The sequence below is a fragment of the Neovison vison genome, chromosome 11 (assembly GCF_020171115.1).
Source record: "Neovison vison isolate M4711 chromosome 11, ASM_NN_V1, whole genome shotgun sequence".
In the NCBI taxonomy this organism is placed as follows: Eukaryota; Metazoa; Chordata; class Mammalia; order Carnivora; family Mustelidae; genus Neogale; species Neogale vison.
In genome coordinates, this window is record NC_058101.1 from 120,421,060 (window position 1) to 120,439,617 (window position 18,558).

An 18,558-nucleotide genomic window follows, 5' to 3' on the forward strand; every position below is an offset into this window, starting at 1 on the left:
AATTACATAAGTAGAATCAACAGTTTTTTACCTTTTAATCTAGGTCTTTCCTTAACAGGCAAAGAATATAATGATGATGATGATGATGATAATGATAATAATAATAATGTACATGTAAAGCCACCACAACAGAACCAGGTGACCTGAAACAAATGTAGGAACTTTAAATAAAAAAGTATGGTGGATTTTATGAAGAACAGGAATGGAATATGCCCTACACCAAATGTAAACAGAAGTTCTTCCTCAGTTTCCTTTTCTACCAGTGATGTCAAATGTAAAGCCTTGTTTCATACAGTTTTACAAGTTTTTCATTTTTTGGCCTTCAGATAAACTCAGAGTCTCAAAAAAAAAGAAGTAGTAGTCTTAATTACTGAAGAGTTATCAAGCTCATGATAAAGATTTGGTTTAGTACTGCTAAGGTGTGAAGTGACTGAACACAATCTCATTTTCCTTTAGAGAGTGACACTCCCTATATCCTAAAATAAATGTAGTCAAAGGACAACATCTACTTTGTAATTATAAAATATGCATATCCATTCATAATCATGTGCATGGAAGCCTGTGACATTCACTGTCTTTTTTTTTTTTTTTTAATAAGTAGTTGACAGCTAAGGATATTACAGATATCAGCCTTTGTACCCCATTGCTGCCTCCAGTGAGAAAAAATTATCTCAGGAGATAGGGGAGACCGAGGAGCTGGGGAAAGTGGAGTCTACACACTTCATTTACTCCTTAATCTACTTCTTCCCTGCATGTCTTGCATATTCAGAAGTTTCTGCCAAGAGTGGATAACTGGTTGAGGAAATTACTTAAAATGTTAGACTCCAGGTGAGAGTAGGATTCAGAACAGACTGGGAGATTAGGTCCAAATGGACAAAAAGTAAAATGAAATGGCTAATCTTGAGGCAAAAGTCAGGTGGTGTGTGTGTCTGCTCGTATGCACTAATGCACATGATATGTTTGCACTTATGAAGGTTACTGGAGTTTTATTTTTGTTGGTTTCTTCCTTGATTGCTTGGTGTTGGAATTCTATCCAGTTAACCAAGTGTGGAACAGGTGACAGATACCATTTAAGTAAAACTTTAACATTAAGGGCTTGTTAATACTCAACGAACCAGTAGTACACATTTTAAATGAGAACAGAAATAGAGCAGGAAAAATGAAAATGGTCTGCCTTGGGAAATATAGAATCCAATACAGATAAACTAACACAACAGTGTATAAACAAGTTAAAAGGCATCTGCAACCAAAAGTAACAGAGAAAAAATTAGGGGCGCCTGGGTGGCTCAGTTGTTGAGCGTCTGCTTTCAGCTACGTCATGATCCCAGGGTCCTGGGATCCAGCCCACATCAGGCTCCCTGCTCGGTAGGGAGCCTGTTTCTCCCTCTACCACTCCCCATGCTTGTGTTCCCTCTCTTGCCGTGTCTCTGTTAAATAAATAAATAAAATTTTAAAAAAAGGAAAAAATTAAATACTTATATTTTGGGAAAGAACATTAATTAAATGGGATGATTGTTCCTTCAACTACTAACACTACTTTTCAGCACCAAAAACATACCCTTTCTGCTCTTTTCGGAAAAAACACGTGGTCTTTTGAGGACCACCAGTTCACATTCTGTAGTCAATGATACAGTAAGTCTTTTTTATTTTTTTTTAAAGATTTTATTTATTTATTTGACAGAGAGAAATCACAAGTAGACAGAGAGGCAGGCAGAGAGAGAGAGAGGGAAGCAGGCTCCCTGCTGAGCAGAGAGCCCGATGCGGGACTCGATCCCAGGACCCTGAGATCATGACCTGAGCCGAAGGCAGCGGCTTAACCCACTGAGCCACCCAGGCGCCCTACAGTAAGTCTTTGATGAAGAGTTGTTTGTTATTGAAATAGCCAGAAACTGAATGCCTAAAAGGCAACACAAATTTTTAGTGAGATGGCACATAACAGTGGCATACTGTAACGGCACAGAATACCATTTATGAATCTCTAATGAGCCATGTTCAGCATTAGTTCTCTGAAATAATGGTTTATGAAAAAGTTGTATATGTACGTGCTCTTTATGCTTTATGCATTTCTTTAATCATTAGAAGCCCACACTATTTCGTATGATATCCTGCCTAGTGTTTAATTTTGACAACGGTATTGGTGATAAGGACAAATCGATGAGGCCTTATGGACTTTCTTCCTTTCTGCTTAATCTTATTTTATTGGACTCGAGCAACTTTAAACGTAGATAATATCTTATAAATTACAACCCAATTCCACATTTAAAAAATTAGCATAATAAAGAACAAAGTGGTTTAAAAATTTGGCTAAAATCATATAACAGCATTATTAACAATAGAAACCAAGCCTTGGAGTTTGTGGTTCAAACATTTTTCACCACCCTGTACTGTTTCTTCTTAGAAAACAATGAGGGAAATTTGAATTCTATCAACTCCAGAGCATGCATATATATATATACACACATATACGCTTTTAAGACAACTTTGAACTCTTAATCTCACAAAACAAACTGAGGGTTGCTGGGGTAGGGGTAAGGGAGAGGGTGGCTGGGTTATGGACATTGGGGAGGGTATATGCTATGGTGAGTGCTGTAAAGTGGGTAAGCCTGATGACTCACAGACGTGTATCCCTGGGGCTAATCATACATTATATGTTAATTAAAAAAAAAAAGACAATTATTTGAAAACAGCAACAAAAAAACAAAACAGAATGTGGGTAATACACAGTGCAGAACTAAAAAGAAAAAATTCATCCTAGATTTTTATCACATTTACTACTATTTATTTCATGTTTGAAGAATTATTTGTATAGGGACATTACAAACAAGATACTCCTCATGTATCACATTGGTGATGATAAAAGAATAGAAAGACAATATCCTGGCTAGGTAAGACTATGGTGAAAGAGGCATCATCACAGGAAGCATAAAATCGTACAAATGTTCTGATGCACAATCTGACAAGACGAATCAAATGTCTTAAAAGGTGTTTGCCTTTCACTTGGCTATTCTACTTGGAGGAAGTTACCTGAAAAGATTTAGCTAAAGGGATGTTCATCAAAGCATTGCTTCCAAGAGCAACAAAAACAAATTAGAAGTATTTCCAGTGTCCAGGAGTGCCTGGGTGGCTCAGTCGGTTAAGCATCTGCCTTTGTTTCAGGTCATGATCTTGTGGTTCTGGGATTGAGCCAGGTTTGGAGTCCCTCATCGCATCAGGCTCCCTCCTCAGTGGGAAGTCTGCTTCTTCCTTTCTTTTTTCCTTCCTATCCCCCACTCCTGCTCTCTCTCAAATAAATAAATAAAAACTTTGAAAGAAAAAAAAGAAAGGTTTTCAATGTCTAATAACTGGAAACTGATTGAAGAAATCATGTACATGATAAATTCATATAATGAAGTACTTGACAGCTCTTAACAGTAATACTATAGAAGTTGTAAAATGTTCAAGATATTTTACATGAGGACTGTTCTTTTTAAGCTTAGTTTAGAAAAATACATATGTTGAAAGAAAAATAAACACATTAAAAAAATCCCCTCTGATATATAAGACACAGATTTTTTCCTTTTATCTTTCAATATTGTAATACAAAGATACGATGTTTGAAGCTCAGGTGATCATCTTTTGATTACAAAGTAAATCACTATCAAAAATCTGAGAATGGCAGAGCAGAAAGTTGGAATATATGTGATAACATTCTTGAGCTTCTGAACCAACCCTTCACTCTCTATTCCTCATTTTCTTGGTTTGTGAGATAATAAATTTCTTAATATTAAAAGATAATCTCCCACAATATTGAATAAATCCAGTTGATTTTAAGGATCATGAATATACTTTTAAAATAAACAGTATATTTAGAATATCTTTTCCTAAATCCATCTCATGTTATTTAAAAAATGGAATAATGAAACAGCTAAATATTTATTAGCAACCAACATTTAATTTTTTTTAAAGGTTTTACTCATTTCTTTGACAGACAGAGATCACAAGTAGGCAGAGAGGCAGGCAGAGAGGAATAATGAAACAGCTAAATATTTATTAGCAACCAACAATAATTTTTTTTAAAAGATTTTACTCATTTATTTGACAGACAGAGATCACAAGTAGGCAGAGAGGCAGGCAGAGAGGAAGGGAAGCAGGCTCCCTGCGGAGCAGAGGGCCTGATGCGGGGCTTGATCCCAGGATCCTGAGATCATGACCCGAGCTGAAAGCAGAGGCTTTAACCCACCGAGCCACTCAGGCGCCCCCACCAGTGCAATTATTATGGAATTTCGATTTCATCTACAGGCAACTTTAGGACACCTACAGAATTTGAAAGTGTTTTGCATAACATTTTCCTGTGAATATGTTAACTAACTGGAATTAAAAAAAATTTTTTTTTTAAATTTATTTAAGAGAAAGAGAATGAGAGAGAGAGCATGAGCAGGGGGAGAGGCAGAGGGAGAGGGAGAAGTAGACTCCCCGCTGAGCAGGGAGCCTGACATTGGGCTTGATCCCAGGATCCCGAGATCATGACCTGAGCTGAAGGCAGATGCTTAACAGACTGAACCACCCAGGTACCCAACCGACTGGAATTTAAGTAAAAACTTAAAAAAAGAAATTTCTCTGTGAGATCATATTTAAATGCAGTAATCTGAGAATTAACTTACCCTTAGTTTTCTTTGGGTCATGGCTGTTTCAAGGGCCATTTCTCGTAAGGGATCCCTGCTGATGTCAAGCATAGAGGCTTTGATTGTGTCTCCTGGATACAGGCTCAGCCGAGACTGTCTAAGGGCCATTCTGGCTTGCAGCTGAATCATTTCTTCTTCTTGCCGTTTTAGCATAATCTCTTGATTAATTACATTGCCTTCAAGGGGTGTTTCATATTGTCTATTACAGAGAAAAGAGAAGAAAACAATTATTTTGGTCTAATTCAAGAAAGAAAAACAGGTGAAGTTAAGATATCATGAATTTAAACAATTTTTATTTAGTCATCTCAGAAGAACCCCTGCAGTAACATTTCAATCCTACTTTTATTTTATTGATAATTGTATGCTGTCCTATTTCCACTGGATAGATCTACATGCTCCACCTCTTTTCTAAACATTCTAGCATCCTCTGACGGAGAAAGGGGAACCCTCCTACACTGTTGGTAGGAATGCAAGCTGGTGTAACCACTCTGGAAAACAGCATGGAGCTTCCTCAAAAAGTTGAAAATAGAGCCACCCTATGACCCAGCAATTGCACTACTGGGTATCTACCCTAAAGATACAAACGTAGTGATCTGAAGGGGCAGGTGCACCCGAATATTTATAGCAGCAATGTCCACTATAGCCATACTATAGAAAGAACCTAGATGTCCATCAAGAGATGAATGGATAAAGAAGATGTAGTATATATACACAATGGAATACTATGCAGCCATCAAAAGAAATGAAATCTTGCCATCTGCAGTGACATGGATGGAACTAGAGGGTGTTTTGCTTAGTGAAATAAGTTAATCGGAAAAAAACAGCTATCATATGATCTCCCTGATATGAGGAAGTGGAGATGCAATGTGGGGGGTTTGGGAGGTAGGAAAAGAATAAATGAAACACGATGGGATCGGGAGGGAGACAAACCATAAGTGACTCTTAATCTCACAAAACAAACTGAGGGTTGCCAGGGGGAGAGGGGTCGGGAGAGGGTGGTTGGGTTATGGATATTGGGAAGGGTATGTGCTACGGAGAGTGCTGTGAAGTGTGTAACCTGGTGATTCACAGACCTGCAGCCCTGGGGCTAATAATACATTATATGTTTATAAAAAAATAAAAAAATTAAAACAACAACAACAACAACAAAATTCTAGCATCCTCTGAAACTGCTTCCACTGCAGTTCTCTTCAGATGGGGCTGTTTATTTTTATAGTCCTGTATCACTGGGCCTGCAGATGGGACAGAGTTTCCCCTTAATTCATATATTTTTAAAAGATTTATTTATTTATTTGAGAGACAGAGAGTGAGAAAGAGCAAGTACAAGCAGGAGGGCAGAGGGAGAGGGAGCGAGAATCCGAAGCCGACTCCATGTGGAACACAGAGCCTGACGTGGGACTAGATCTCATAATTCTGAGGCCACAACCCTAGCTGAATCCAAGAGCTGGACCCTCAACTGACTGTGCCACCTAGGTGCCCCTAGATTCCCCTTAATTCTTATTTCTGCTTCCAGACCACTGCTGACTTACAAGAGCCCCCAGCTTCCCTGAAGTACATGATATGAAATCACTTATTCCCCCGCTCTGCTTTTGCTTTAGACATTCAGTTGTCCTACTGGTCAACTCTCCCTTATTCATTAGACATTTAAGTACCTGACGTCAGGACTCCTGTTATCATTCAAGATTGTGTTCCAGAGGCTGGGGAGTCCTCCAACACTCTGGCCTTCCACACCCCAGTCAGCCAATCATCTACTTCCAAGGTTGTGTCGCCTATAAACAGTAACTGCACTACCTCTATAAAAATGTCCTATTTCCATCCTCCAATGAACTCTCTATATAAATCTTAACTTTTTTGCTCACTACCTCTAATACCCTTCTTCAAATCACTGACTCCACCACTTTCTCTATACCCATCTTTTACCCTTACACTAAATTCCAAGGCCCATCATTAAAATCACTCTTTTTCTTTTAAAAAAAATATTTTACTTATTTCTTTGACAAAGAGAGACAGAGCAAGAGAGGGAACACAAGCAGGGGGAGTGAGAGAGGGAGAAGCAGGTTTCCCGCCAAGCAGGGAGCCTGGTGCAGGGCTCGATCCCAGGACCCTGGGACCACTCTTTTGCAGACAAACTAAACTCTCAAGAAACTGCAGAACCATGCTGACTGATCTCACTGGGCTCTCAGCGCTGTCTGGGAACTCATTTTCTTAGAGAACTACTTTATACCTTCTTCGCCTTCCCTTTTCAAAGCTCAAATACTCTCTCCCTCTTTCTCTCTACTGATGACCTTTCCTCAGTTTTCTTGGTGAACTAAGAAGCAATCAGGAAAAAACTTCCTCAACCCATGCCTCCAAAATTTCCAGATATACATCCATATATTCTGTCTTCTCTTCTGTAACCGTGATGGATCTCCTGCAGCCTTTCGGAGGCCTGACACCTCTCCAGGGCATGGAATTCCATCCCCTCTCCTACTCAGAGACTTTGCCCTTGCACTTATCCCCTCACGTGCATTCATACTATCGTACACTATGTTATTGTCATTAGTCTACAAACATGATGTACTATTTCCTACTCAGAACAAAAACGAAATTCTCCTTTGGTTGTACATCCTCTTTTGGACTCTATCCCCTTTTTTTCTTGTTGTCTTTTAGAGTAAATTTCTTCGCATCATTTAAGTTTTATCTCCACTTCATCTCCCACCCTCTTGGTCTCAGACCAACAGTTTTAGTCCCTACTATTTCACCAAAGCTGTTCACAGAAATGACTGACCTCATCAGTTGTCAAGGTCCAAGGATAATCCTCGATTTTCATTTTACTTGACCTCTAAGCACCAAAAGACACAGTTGCTCAGTCTTTCCTATTCTTTTCATTTGTTTTGTTTCAGAGGTGGGGAGGGCCAGAGGGAGGGGGAGAAAGAATCCTAAGCAGGCTCCGCATGCAGCATGTTGTAGGACACGGAGCTAAGTTCATGACCCTGCGATCATGACCTGAGCCGAAATCAAGACACTGGACGCTTAAATGACAGAGCCACCCAGGTGTAGTCCTTCCCAGTCTTAAAATATTTTCCTTCTGGAAAACCATGCTCTTTATTTTCCTTCTACTTTATTGGCTTTTCCTTTTTGGCTCTTTTGTTGGTGCCTCCTTCATTTCTAATCTCCTAGTATTTGACGACAGTAGTGCTCAAACCTCCAGATTTTCCTAGTCTCCATATATACTCCATAGCTACATGATCTTATCTACTTTCATAGCCTTAATTACATTATATATGCCTATAACTCAGCCTCTCCTCTAAATTCTAATTTTATTTGCCCAGGTGAGTGTTCTACATGGATGTTAATATGCATCTTTAGGCTATTGTGTCTCAAATCAGATTCTTGATATTTTTTCCCTTGTCCAATTTTTCTCATTCACCAGTTGCTTCACAACACAACTGGGGATCATTCTTGATTTCTCTATCCTACAAATCTCCCATCTAATTGAGCAGCAAATCCTGAAAGCACAACCTTGAAAACATCTATATCTGACTCTTCTCTATCACAAGCAATCTAATCTGGGCTATAGCCATCCAAATGGATGTGGGGCTAGATCTCACTGTCATTACTTCCTAACTGGGCTTTTACTCCTGTAATCTGTTCTTCAGAGAACAGAACAGAGTAATCCTATTAACTGTAAATCACATCTATGTTTTCAAGCCACCCAATGGCTTCCCGTCATACATCCAAAGTGTTCACTTAAGCTCCTGAGGTATGAGACGATTTGGATTCTGGTTACTACCCACTCTGCCTTTCTCTCATTCTGCTGCACCCACACGTCCTTCCTGTATTCCTCTGACATACAACACATCTCTCATAATGCAAGGCCTCTGCTCTTGACATTCCCTTTGCCTGGAAAGAACCCTCTGTCTCCTGATATCTGCATAGTTCACCCTGTCACTTAAAATGGTTTTCGGTTAAAATATAATCCTTGGGAAAGGCCTCCTCTAATCACCCTACCTATGTAAAATAGAACTTGGACATCACAACCCTGTACTCTCTACCCTTCATCCTGCTTTCTTTCTTTTTTTTTTAATGTCTTTTTAAATTTAATTTTTTAGTATTGAAGTGTAGTTGATATACAATGGTATAGTTTCAGGTGAGCAACACAGGGTTATGACAATTCTATATCACTCAATGCTCACCATGTCAAGTATAGTCAGCATACAAAGTTATTACAATATTATAGAATATATTCTCAGTGCTGTACTTTTCATTTTTGTGACTTACTTATTTTATAACTGAAAGAATGTACCTCTTAATCCGCTTCTTTTATTTCACTCCCTCCCCACTTTCATAATCAATAGTTTGTAGGGGTGCCTGGGTGGCTCACTGGGTTTAAGCCTCTGCTTTTGGCTCAGGTCATGTTCTCGAGGTCCTGGGATTTAGCCCCACATAGGGCTCTTTGCTCAGTGGGGTGCTTGCTTCCCCCTCTCTGTCTGCCTCTCTGCCTACTTGTGACATCTCTCTGTCAAATAAATAAATAAATTCTTTTAAAAAAAAAAGAAAAAAAATAGTTTGTTCTCTATTAAGGTCTGTGTCTGTTTTGTTTGTTCATTTGTTTTTTAGATTCCACGTATAAATGAAATCATATGGTATTCACCTTTCTCTGTTTGACTTATTTCACTCAGCATAATACCCTCTAGGTCCATCCATGTTGTTGCAAATGGCAAGATCTCATTATTTTTTTATGGTTGAGTAATATTCCAGGGTGCGTGCGTGCGTGTGTGTGTCTTCTCTATCCATTTATCTGATGGGCACTTGGGTTGCTTCCACTTCTTGGCTATTGTAAATAGTGTTGTAGTAAACACAGAGGTACAAATATGTTTTTAAACTGGTGTTTTCAATTTCCTTTGGGTAAATATCCACTAGTAGAATTATTGGGTCATATGGTATTTCTACTTTTAATTTTTTGAGGACTCTCCATACTGTTTCCCACAATGGTTGCACCACTTTACATTCCCACCAACTGTACACCGGATTCCTTTTTCCCCACCTTCTTGCCAACACTTGTTTCTTGTCTTTTTGATTTCAGGCATTCTGGCAGGTGTGAGCTGATACCACATTGTGGTTTTGATTTGCATTTCCCTGATAATTAATGATGTTGAGCATCTTCTCATGTGCCTATCAGCCATCTATATGTGTTCTTTGGAAAAAATGTCTATTCAGGTCCGCTGCCCATTTTTAAATTGGATCACTTGGCCTCTTCTTGGTGTAAATTGTATAATTTCTTTATCTATCCTGGGTATGATTCCTTATCAGAAATATCACTTATAGATATCTTCTCCCATTCAGTAGATTGACTTTTCACTTTGTTGATCAGTTTCCCTCTGTGTGCACTCTCTATCCCCTTAGCCTGCTTTATTTTTCTTTAAAGCACCATCATTATCTGATGGTGCATTACTCACTTGTTTGTTTTTTAATAGTTTATTCGCTATCTCTCAGCCCTAGAAATTCCTTGAGGGACACCTTTTCTTGGTTTTGTTCATGATTCTATCTTCAGTATCTAAAAGTTCCCAATAGATGGTAGGTGCACAGCAATCACTTCTTGAGAAAATGACAAAATGACAAAATCTCACTTAGTGAGGGGTCAAGGATAATAATAAGAATATGAATCTATACATTTTAACTTTCACCTAATATATTTATTAAATATATTAGCTTTCTTGTTCAAATTATTTTATACCAGAGTTACAATCAGGTAGAAAAAATGACTATCAGTTTATCTCTTTCAACGCAGTATTTCGTAGTGTTCCTATAAAGGCTAAAAAGTTTGAGAGGCAACAAAATAAAAAATAAAACCTAAACAAAGCAAACAAATGAACAAAAAACAAAGAAAATCTGGATCATTTAGGAATGAATAAGTAGGTTGCTTTAAGTTAGAAAAATACTTCATCAAGCAGATAGGCACAGAAGCAGTGGGAATTGTATTATGTATAAACTGTACTTCAAAAGTTAACACAGAAAAAACTTAGAGATGTTCTTTGGAAAACAGCTTTGAATATCCTTTTTGGTCACTGAAAGACACTTTTGATAACTCAGAATCAAAAAATTACTCATTCTGCTGTATCTGACTCATAATTTCCTGTTAATTTCCCCCCACCCCCTATGATACAAATCAATAGCACTGCCTGGATCTGTTTTTCCATTTCATTTTAGCTAAAGGGAATGGAAATTTTTATAAAGAAGCATGCAAACATGTCTAAATAGAGAACTATTTATAGATCTCACAAATATATGACCTAAAGAACAAAACAGGGCCTCCTAATTGTATGCCAGCATGCTAAGGATGTTATCAGAAACCTTTGTTCACATTCAGAAAATTCTGCACTGAAATAAGGATTTTTTTTTTTAAAAGATTTTATTTATTTATTTGACAGAGAGAGATCACAAGTAGGCAAAGAGGCAGGCAGAGAGAGAGAGGAGGAAGCAGGCTCCCCGCTGAGCAGAGAGCCCGATGCGGGACTCGATCCCAGGACCCTGAGATCATGACCTGAGCCGAAGGCAGCGGCTTAACCCACTGAGCCACCCAGGCGCCCTGAAATAAGGAATTTAGTTAATGTGTTTTTCTGTGGGCAGAAAAAGGGGGTGAGATTTGTCTAAAAGAAGTAGCATTTAGCATCTTACATGAAATACAGCATATACAGAGACTTAACAATCTACGGTTCCTTGAAATACTTTTTTAATATATGTCTTTATCTAATGGAGAGTCTATAAATGCCATATAGAGTTTTTCTTTCCCATTTAAAGTGTGAAATAAGATAGCTTATAATTAGAATATGATTTAGGTGGCTTTAAAGTTAATGTGCCCTAAAAATAAAACTTGGAAACAGTTGAAACAAATATTCTCTCATAATCTCTTGATGTAACTTATCAAGAAAACTGAAAGAAGAGTCACAAAATGATTTAATTTTATTTGGAGGAACATGTTTTTAAACAATTAATAAATGAACTATAAAAGCAATTTTTAATACACAAGCCCAATAATTCTCCAGTTGTTATCTTTATCATGTTTTCATTGAGCTGAAGAGCATCATACTATTTATATAAATTTTCTCCAAATTAAATATATAGGGAGGAGTGAGTCCCTCAATTCACCACAGAACTGACTGCATTTCAATATTTGCTTTGTATTGCTGTTCATCCCAAAATGCTTTTGTGTCTTTAAGAAAATCGTATAACATCAAACATAAACCTATCTTTGTCTCTTACCTCTTTGTTGAAATTACCCAATCATGGTTATCACCACAATGGGGTCCTAGTAATATAAAATTCTATTATGCAAATAAAATACTGCTTTAGGTAAATGAATGCTTATTAGAGCTTTCCTCCAAGGAAATAAAGTATCATGGATTATTTTAAAAGGCATAAGAGAGAAGAGAAAAAGACATAAATTTAATAAAAACTGCAATATTAAAAGGAATAACTTTAGTGTAATGTATTTAATTACTTGGAGTCTAAACCCTAGATAAATTGTCTGTTTTAATCATATGGCTAGGGTTACCTGGTCTATTAATAGTTTACAGGTGTGAAACACTGTCTGCCAGAATTAATTAGCTAAGGGGCAAGTTTTTGTTAATCTCTAAATGATTCTTTTGTATATGGTGATACTTGAATTAAACGAACTAAGATATCAAATTTAAAAGGATTTCCATAGTTTGGGAGTAAATTCTGAAGCAACATCTGATTCTGTAATAACATATTACAAATGTCAAATTAATGTTTAACATTAACAATATGCTTTTATTCAGGTAAGGGACCTGTGCATACATGAAAAGAAAATACATCAAAATATTCAGTATTGACTTGATACTTTTCAGTTTAAACAAAGTAAATCAATATATAACTATAATACCACCATCCTAAGCACAGCACAAGAATACCTAATACCTTATAAGAAAGCTGAATATTTCAGTATGAAAATGAACTTGAAAGCCCAGATTGAACTTAAAAAACAAAAAAACAAGATAACCTCTTTTAAGCCAGTAAATATGTAGTGAATAGTTAACTTTTTACCTAATAGGTTACTTAGTAGTAACCTAGTCATTATTCATTCAACAAAAAATACTCCCTGAAAACCTCTTTGTTAAGCCCACTCAACTTTTCGAAAGAGAAATTATTCTCTTAGAAATCAAGGTTTACTATCTTCTCACAGATTCTTGATGCCATCCCTTCAGAATTTCCTGTTAGTAAGTTATTTTAGATACATATTGACAATTTTAATTTCAAGAACAGACTATAAATAATCACAGCCAATTCTAATTTTAAAAGATTCCAATAACTCAAACACAAACAACTACAATGTGTTCCACGTAATTAAATAAATTTTCAAGAACTCAAAGAAGAGGTAAAGAAAAAGGAAAATAGAGACTATAGAAAAAAGAGGATAATTTTCAAAAATTCTCCCTGATTCTAATAAAAAAACCTGCTATTGGCAATTTATTGTTACTATTTTTTCATATTACATACCTTGGTCTCTGTGACTGGCTTTGACTTAGGTTTTCATCTACCCCTGTGAGACCACTGTTGGATTCAAATCTTTTGGAAGCTTCACTTTTTCGTACTAATTAAAGAACGAAAAAAGGAATGAATAAAGAGAAAACTGCACAGGTGATAAAAATATGAAGTAGATTTATTTAAAACTCAAACATTTAGCAGATACACTAAGGTAATTTTAAAAAATCACGTTCATACCATCAAATTAATGACATAATATCATTAAACTTTTCAGAGACAAGTCACATTATTTTTGAAGACAATGAATTTTTTCCTATTATGAAAATGACTATTGTTGTTTGATGATGTTTGATGCTATTAAGGTCCTAAAATACTGTTAAAAAGAGTAATCATCGGCTTTTTATAATTTTAATATCTATAGAGAATTATTCTTTTGACACCTTGTATCTTAACGTCACTGAAAAGGAAGGACGTTCATGGTTTCTTAAAAACATTTTGGTTACTCAAATGCCTCTCACCTTGTCGGAAATCTGATTCAGAGGAAATGATAGATGGACTTTCACTGGAGGTACTAAAGATATCACTGTGGTAAGTTTTGTATCTTCGAATTGGTTCTAAAAGGATTAAAACAAAAACATTAAAAAGCAAATGCATTAACTGTTACACACAAATCAAATCAAACATTACATTTACTCTTATGAGACTAGAACATTTTATATATTGCTTTAAATTTACCAATTGCTGGATGGTATTCAAACAACATAATTCCAATTTCGAGGCAGTTTGGCACACTTGTTAAGAATCTGGACTCTGACACCGGATTATCTGGGCTTAGATCTTGGCTCACTACTTGCCAGCTGTGTGACATGTTCAGAACTTTCCAGAAATGAGAATCTGAGCATATTACTATTACTTGTTAAAGTCTTCAGGATTCAGTTTAAAACCTCCTTCGCTTGGTATCCAAAGCCTTTCATAACCTGGTCTCTGACTACATTTATAGCTATGGCTCTTAATACTGTGGAGTTACAGATTCATTTGTTGGAATTTGATGAAAACTACAGACCTCTCTCCACCCACTCCCCAAAACATACAAAATCACAAATATTTAAATAGAACATTAAAAATTTGGGTGCCTGGGTGGCTCAGTGGGTTAAAGCCTCTGCCTTTGGCTCAGGTCATGATCCCAGGGTACTGGGATCGAGCCCCACATTGGGTTCTCTGCTCAGTGGGGAGCCTGCTTCTCCCCACCCCGCTCTGCCTGCCTCTCTGCCTACTTGTGATCTCTGTCTGTCCAATAAATAAATAAAATCTTTAAAAAAATTTAATGTAAGAAAAAATAGACTGAATGAGTTATCTGAGTCTTTGTGGCAGGGTGGGATGTCTAAGCAGGATGTTAGTGGATGATAAGCCTGCAGATTGAGAGAGACTGAAGTTGCAAATGATGGTGGAGAAAGTTGATGAAAAAAAGGTGAAGGAAACAGAATATGAAAAACAAAACAAAACCCCAACACACATGGATTGTCATTTTGGCAAAGAGGAAGGACTTTCTTCTTCTTAAGAAATGATGGACAAGGGCTTAGTGGTTAAGCCGCTGCCTTCGGCTCAGGTCATGATCTCAGGTCATGATCTCAGGGTCCTGGGATTGAGCCCCGCATCAGGCTCTCTGCTCAGCAGGGAGCCTGCTTCCTCCCTCTCCCTGCCTGCCTCTCTGCCTGCTTGTGATCTCTCTCTGTCAAATAAATAAATAAAATCTTAAAAAAAGAAAAAAAGAAAAAAAAAAGAAATGATGGACAAGGGAAAGAGTGAAAATACAGAAGGAATCACAAGATACCCATATCAGAGGTTGCCTTACTCCCAGTAATAAAACACGTGTCACTTGCTGGGAGCCAGTGGCTGGGAGTTTGAGAAGAGTAAAGAAATTCTGCTATGAAGAATGTGATAAGAGTCAGTAAAAACCACATGAAAACTTTTATATAGCCATTGAGGGTTTAAATTAGGCTGGAGTGCATGAATTTCATTGGAACCAGTCAGAATGGTTTTGCGGCTTTTTCTTGGCACCAGAGAAAGAAAACTATGGGAAACACCTAGAACTGAGGGAGGAGACATGGGATGTATGACGGCACACAATGGATATATATGGGAGGGATTCTTTTTCACTAGTTTGCAAGCTTGAGAACAGGAACTTCACAAAATGAACTGACTTATTCCTGATGCTGCAAGGTGTTCAGTAGAGATTGTTAAAAGAAAAAGGGATAAATAAATTAATGAACTAGTCAAATGACATGGCAGGAACCAGGCTTGTAGAACCAGGATGAAGATGATGGGCTGGAGGACTAAGGAGGTCACGCTGAGACAAAGAAGGAAAAATAGCCACTTGCTAGAAAGGAAGTTGCACATCGTTCTTGGGGCAATGTTTACCTGAGGATGTAGGCATTATACAGAATACCCCTATTTTGTTCAGCTTTGTACACACTGAATATGAGTAAGAAATAATACCATAATTAATGAAAAGAGTTTTGGGATTGAAAATCCAAATATTTACTAGTACTTTAAAAAAATGATTCCATTCTACCACAAGGAAGTGTGATGGTGAATAAGATAAGTTTTAAAAAATTTCTCTGGTTTAAGATAAATATGACTGGAAAAGATTTTAGAAGACATCAAATAATGGTTTTGTCTAGTTCTATTTAAACTTAACCAATTAACTTAAGTAATTGTTACTTAAGCTAATTGGTTACTTAAGAAGAACTGCTATTTTTCCAAGGGCACTGAAGAAGTTTGTTATATTGTTATAGAACTGCCATGTTAAATTTCTGAGGGATTCCCCAAAGTAACTTGAACAGCAAACCTGGCATTGCAATGTACAGGACAGTAAATGATACCAACAAGGCCAAGGAGAGGACTCAAATGTACAGAGGCAATATGGTTTTTACCTTACAAAGAAAAGTACACAGTCTCAATAAGTTTATTTAGTAGACAGAGTAGACAACTTCAGTCACTTGGATGTTATGCCATGCAATAACAATTTCACACCCCACACTGAATTTACTTTTTTATAAAAATTAATTAATTTGTCAGACAGCAAGAGAGAGCATGCGAGTATGCACAAGCAGGGGAAGTGGCTGGCAGAGGGAGAAGAAGGCTCCTCGTTGAGCAGGGAGCCTGACTTGGGGCTCGAACCCAGGACCCTGGGATCATGACCTGAGCCAAAGGCAGACGCTTAACCAACAAACCACCCAGGTGTCTCATGAATTTACTGCTTTATAACTATTTCTGCCAAGTGGGTGTTAAGTTAGTAAATAAATTTTAAGTTGAATTTCTGTTCTTTGGTGGTGCCTCATTATTGTTCTTACATTATCTCATGAGTCCATGTTCCCTTTCCTTTTTTCGATTCTTGGGTTCCTTCTGTGAGGCAAATTAATGTAATATTGATTATCCCCTTTTAAATGCATAACAACTCAATTTCCCTTGATGAACTGTTGGTTTGTAAATGTTCTCAGTATCACACCTGCGGGGAGGGAGAGCACTGACATATGATGCCTTATTGTTTTATAGTAATGGGGCACTAGTACTCCAGAAACATGGAGAGAATGATTAGATTTGCAGCACTACTAGGGAATAGAATACTTTCTTTTCTTCTTCAAAGACTGGGGTAGGAGTGGAAGTCTGTGTTAATTAAAGTGTAGGAATCGCTTTTGTAAGCTTCTTGTATTCTGGAATGTATCTTTTAAAAATGTTGTCAGCCACGTTCCTTTCATGTAGGGGCATGGCCAGATTAAAATTCCCAGGCATTATTTACTACTCAGTTATGCTTAGGAGAAAGGCTAGCCTTTGTAAGTATTGGCTTTCCATTTCTGAATTAAATAATAACCATTTCAAGAATTATTACAAAATTCCCTGCAAACATAAAATTATTACAAACACGTCCTTTACCAAGAGTGTATCTTGCATTGGTGTATATGGAGAGCTATATTTTGCATCCTTACAGATCAAGTGATCTGATAGAACATTGCTTGGTTTTCTGAGATGACCTACTTAAAGGCATCCAGTAGACACTAACTAGTTCCAGAGTAGATTTTGTCCACTGTTCTGGTCTGCAGAAGAAGGGTGATCCCTAATTATCCATGCATTGTCTTTACATTATAGATGACTCTTTTTTTTTTTTTTTGGAAGGATCCAGATACCACAAATATGTTTTCTATCTATATTTAAATGTGTAATAGAAGCACTTCAGATTTGGTCCAGATCCTAGAAATGGGGTATTTTTTTTTTTAAAAGATTTTATTTATTTATGTGAGAGAGAGCATGAAAGGAGAGAAGGTCAGAGGGAGAAGCAAACACCCCATGGAGCTGGGAGCCAGATGTGGGACCCAATCGCGGGACTCCGGGATCATGACCTGAGCTGAAGGCAGTCGCTTAACCAACTGAGCCACCCAGGCGCCCAGGAATGGGGTATTAACTGAATGATTAAAAAAGAAAAAAAAATTTATTATGAAAACTTCTACAGAGACACAAAAACAGAAAGCACAATACATCCTCACATATCCGTCTTCCAGATCAACAAAATCTACTGATTGCTATTTTAATTAAAAAGTATCAGACTATTTTTTTAAACAAAGAAGTGCTTCTAAGTATTTATAGTATACACAAAGTTTTATGAATGCCAAAATTCTTGAACCATGTGAAATGGACTTATTAAGAATATTCAAATACTCTTTTTATAAAATGCACATATGGCCACTTTCACTGCAATGTTAAAACTGTAACAGCAAAATTTTAAGCTTTTGCCATTATAATTGCAGAACTGTATTTGTCTTTTGTGGGATAGAATTAGATTCAATATCTGATTTGTTGACTTGCAAATTCCGCAGTTAGTAAATATTTAAATGAAGTTTACATTGTACAAATCAGTGTTCCGGGGTCCATTTAGGGTCATGATTATTCTTCATTTCACTAGACAATTTCCTTCTCTTTGATTTCCTATGAGTACTTAGTTTTTAGATATGGAAAGTGAAGTTGTGGGAAAGAATCTTAGTGTAGAAATAATGAGTGCAGAAGAATAAATGTGAGCGTAAAATCAGTCTCAATACATGTCGCCAAAAAAAGCAGCACCAAACTGGGCGTATGTGAGTCTATCTATGATATAAACACATAGAACACAAAGGAACATATTCTCTCCAAAAGCATTCTGTAGACTAGCGGAGAGAGAGTGAGAAGAATAGGATCCACAGAAGGATGGGTTAAAGCATTAACATTTGGAGAGAATTCTAGTTATAGAGATTTTGTAATCATACATACTCTGACAATTGAAGACATCTTTTCATTTCTAGCACTATTTTACCATAATTGAAAGTATACAATTTTTTTTTTGTCAGAATACAAGATAGAAAAATCTGAGGTATTTTATTAT

The 18,558-nt window shown here is 36.9% G+C and overlaps 1 protein-coding gene across 10 annotated transcripts in view; it reads right to left on the reverse strand.

Annotated features, from left to right (window-relative positions):
- PTPN13 (protein tyrosine phosphatase non-receptor type 13) overlaps nucleotides 1-18,558 on the reverse strand; it is a 207,050-nt gene that overhangs the window by 77,072 nt on the left and 111,420 nt on the right. For all 10 annotated transcript variants that reach the window (XM_044224592.1, XM_044224594.1, XM_044224593.1 and 7 more), the window contains 3 exons: nucleotides 13,667-13,762; nucleotides 13,161-13,254; nucleotides 4,641-4,860 (listed from right to left, as the gene is read on the reverse strand). In XM_044224592.1, coding sequence (XP_044080527.1) covers nucleotides 4,641-4,860; nucleotides 13,161-13,254; nucleotides 13,667-13,762 — 410 coding nt within the window. The remainder of the gene's footprint in view (nucleotides 1-4,640; nucleotides 4,861-13,160; nucleotides 13,255-13,666; nucleotides 13,763-18,558) is intronic.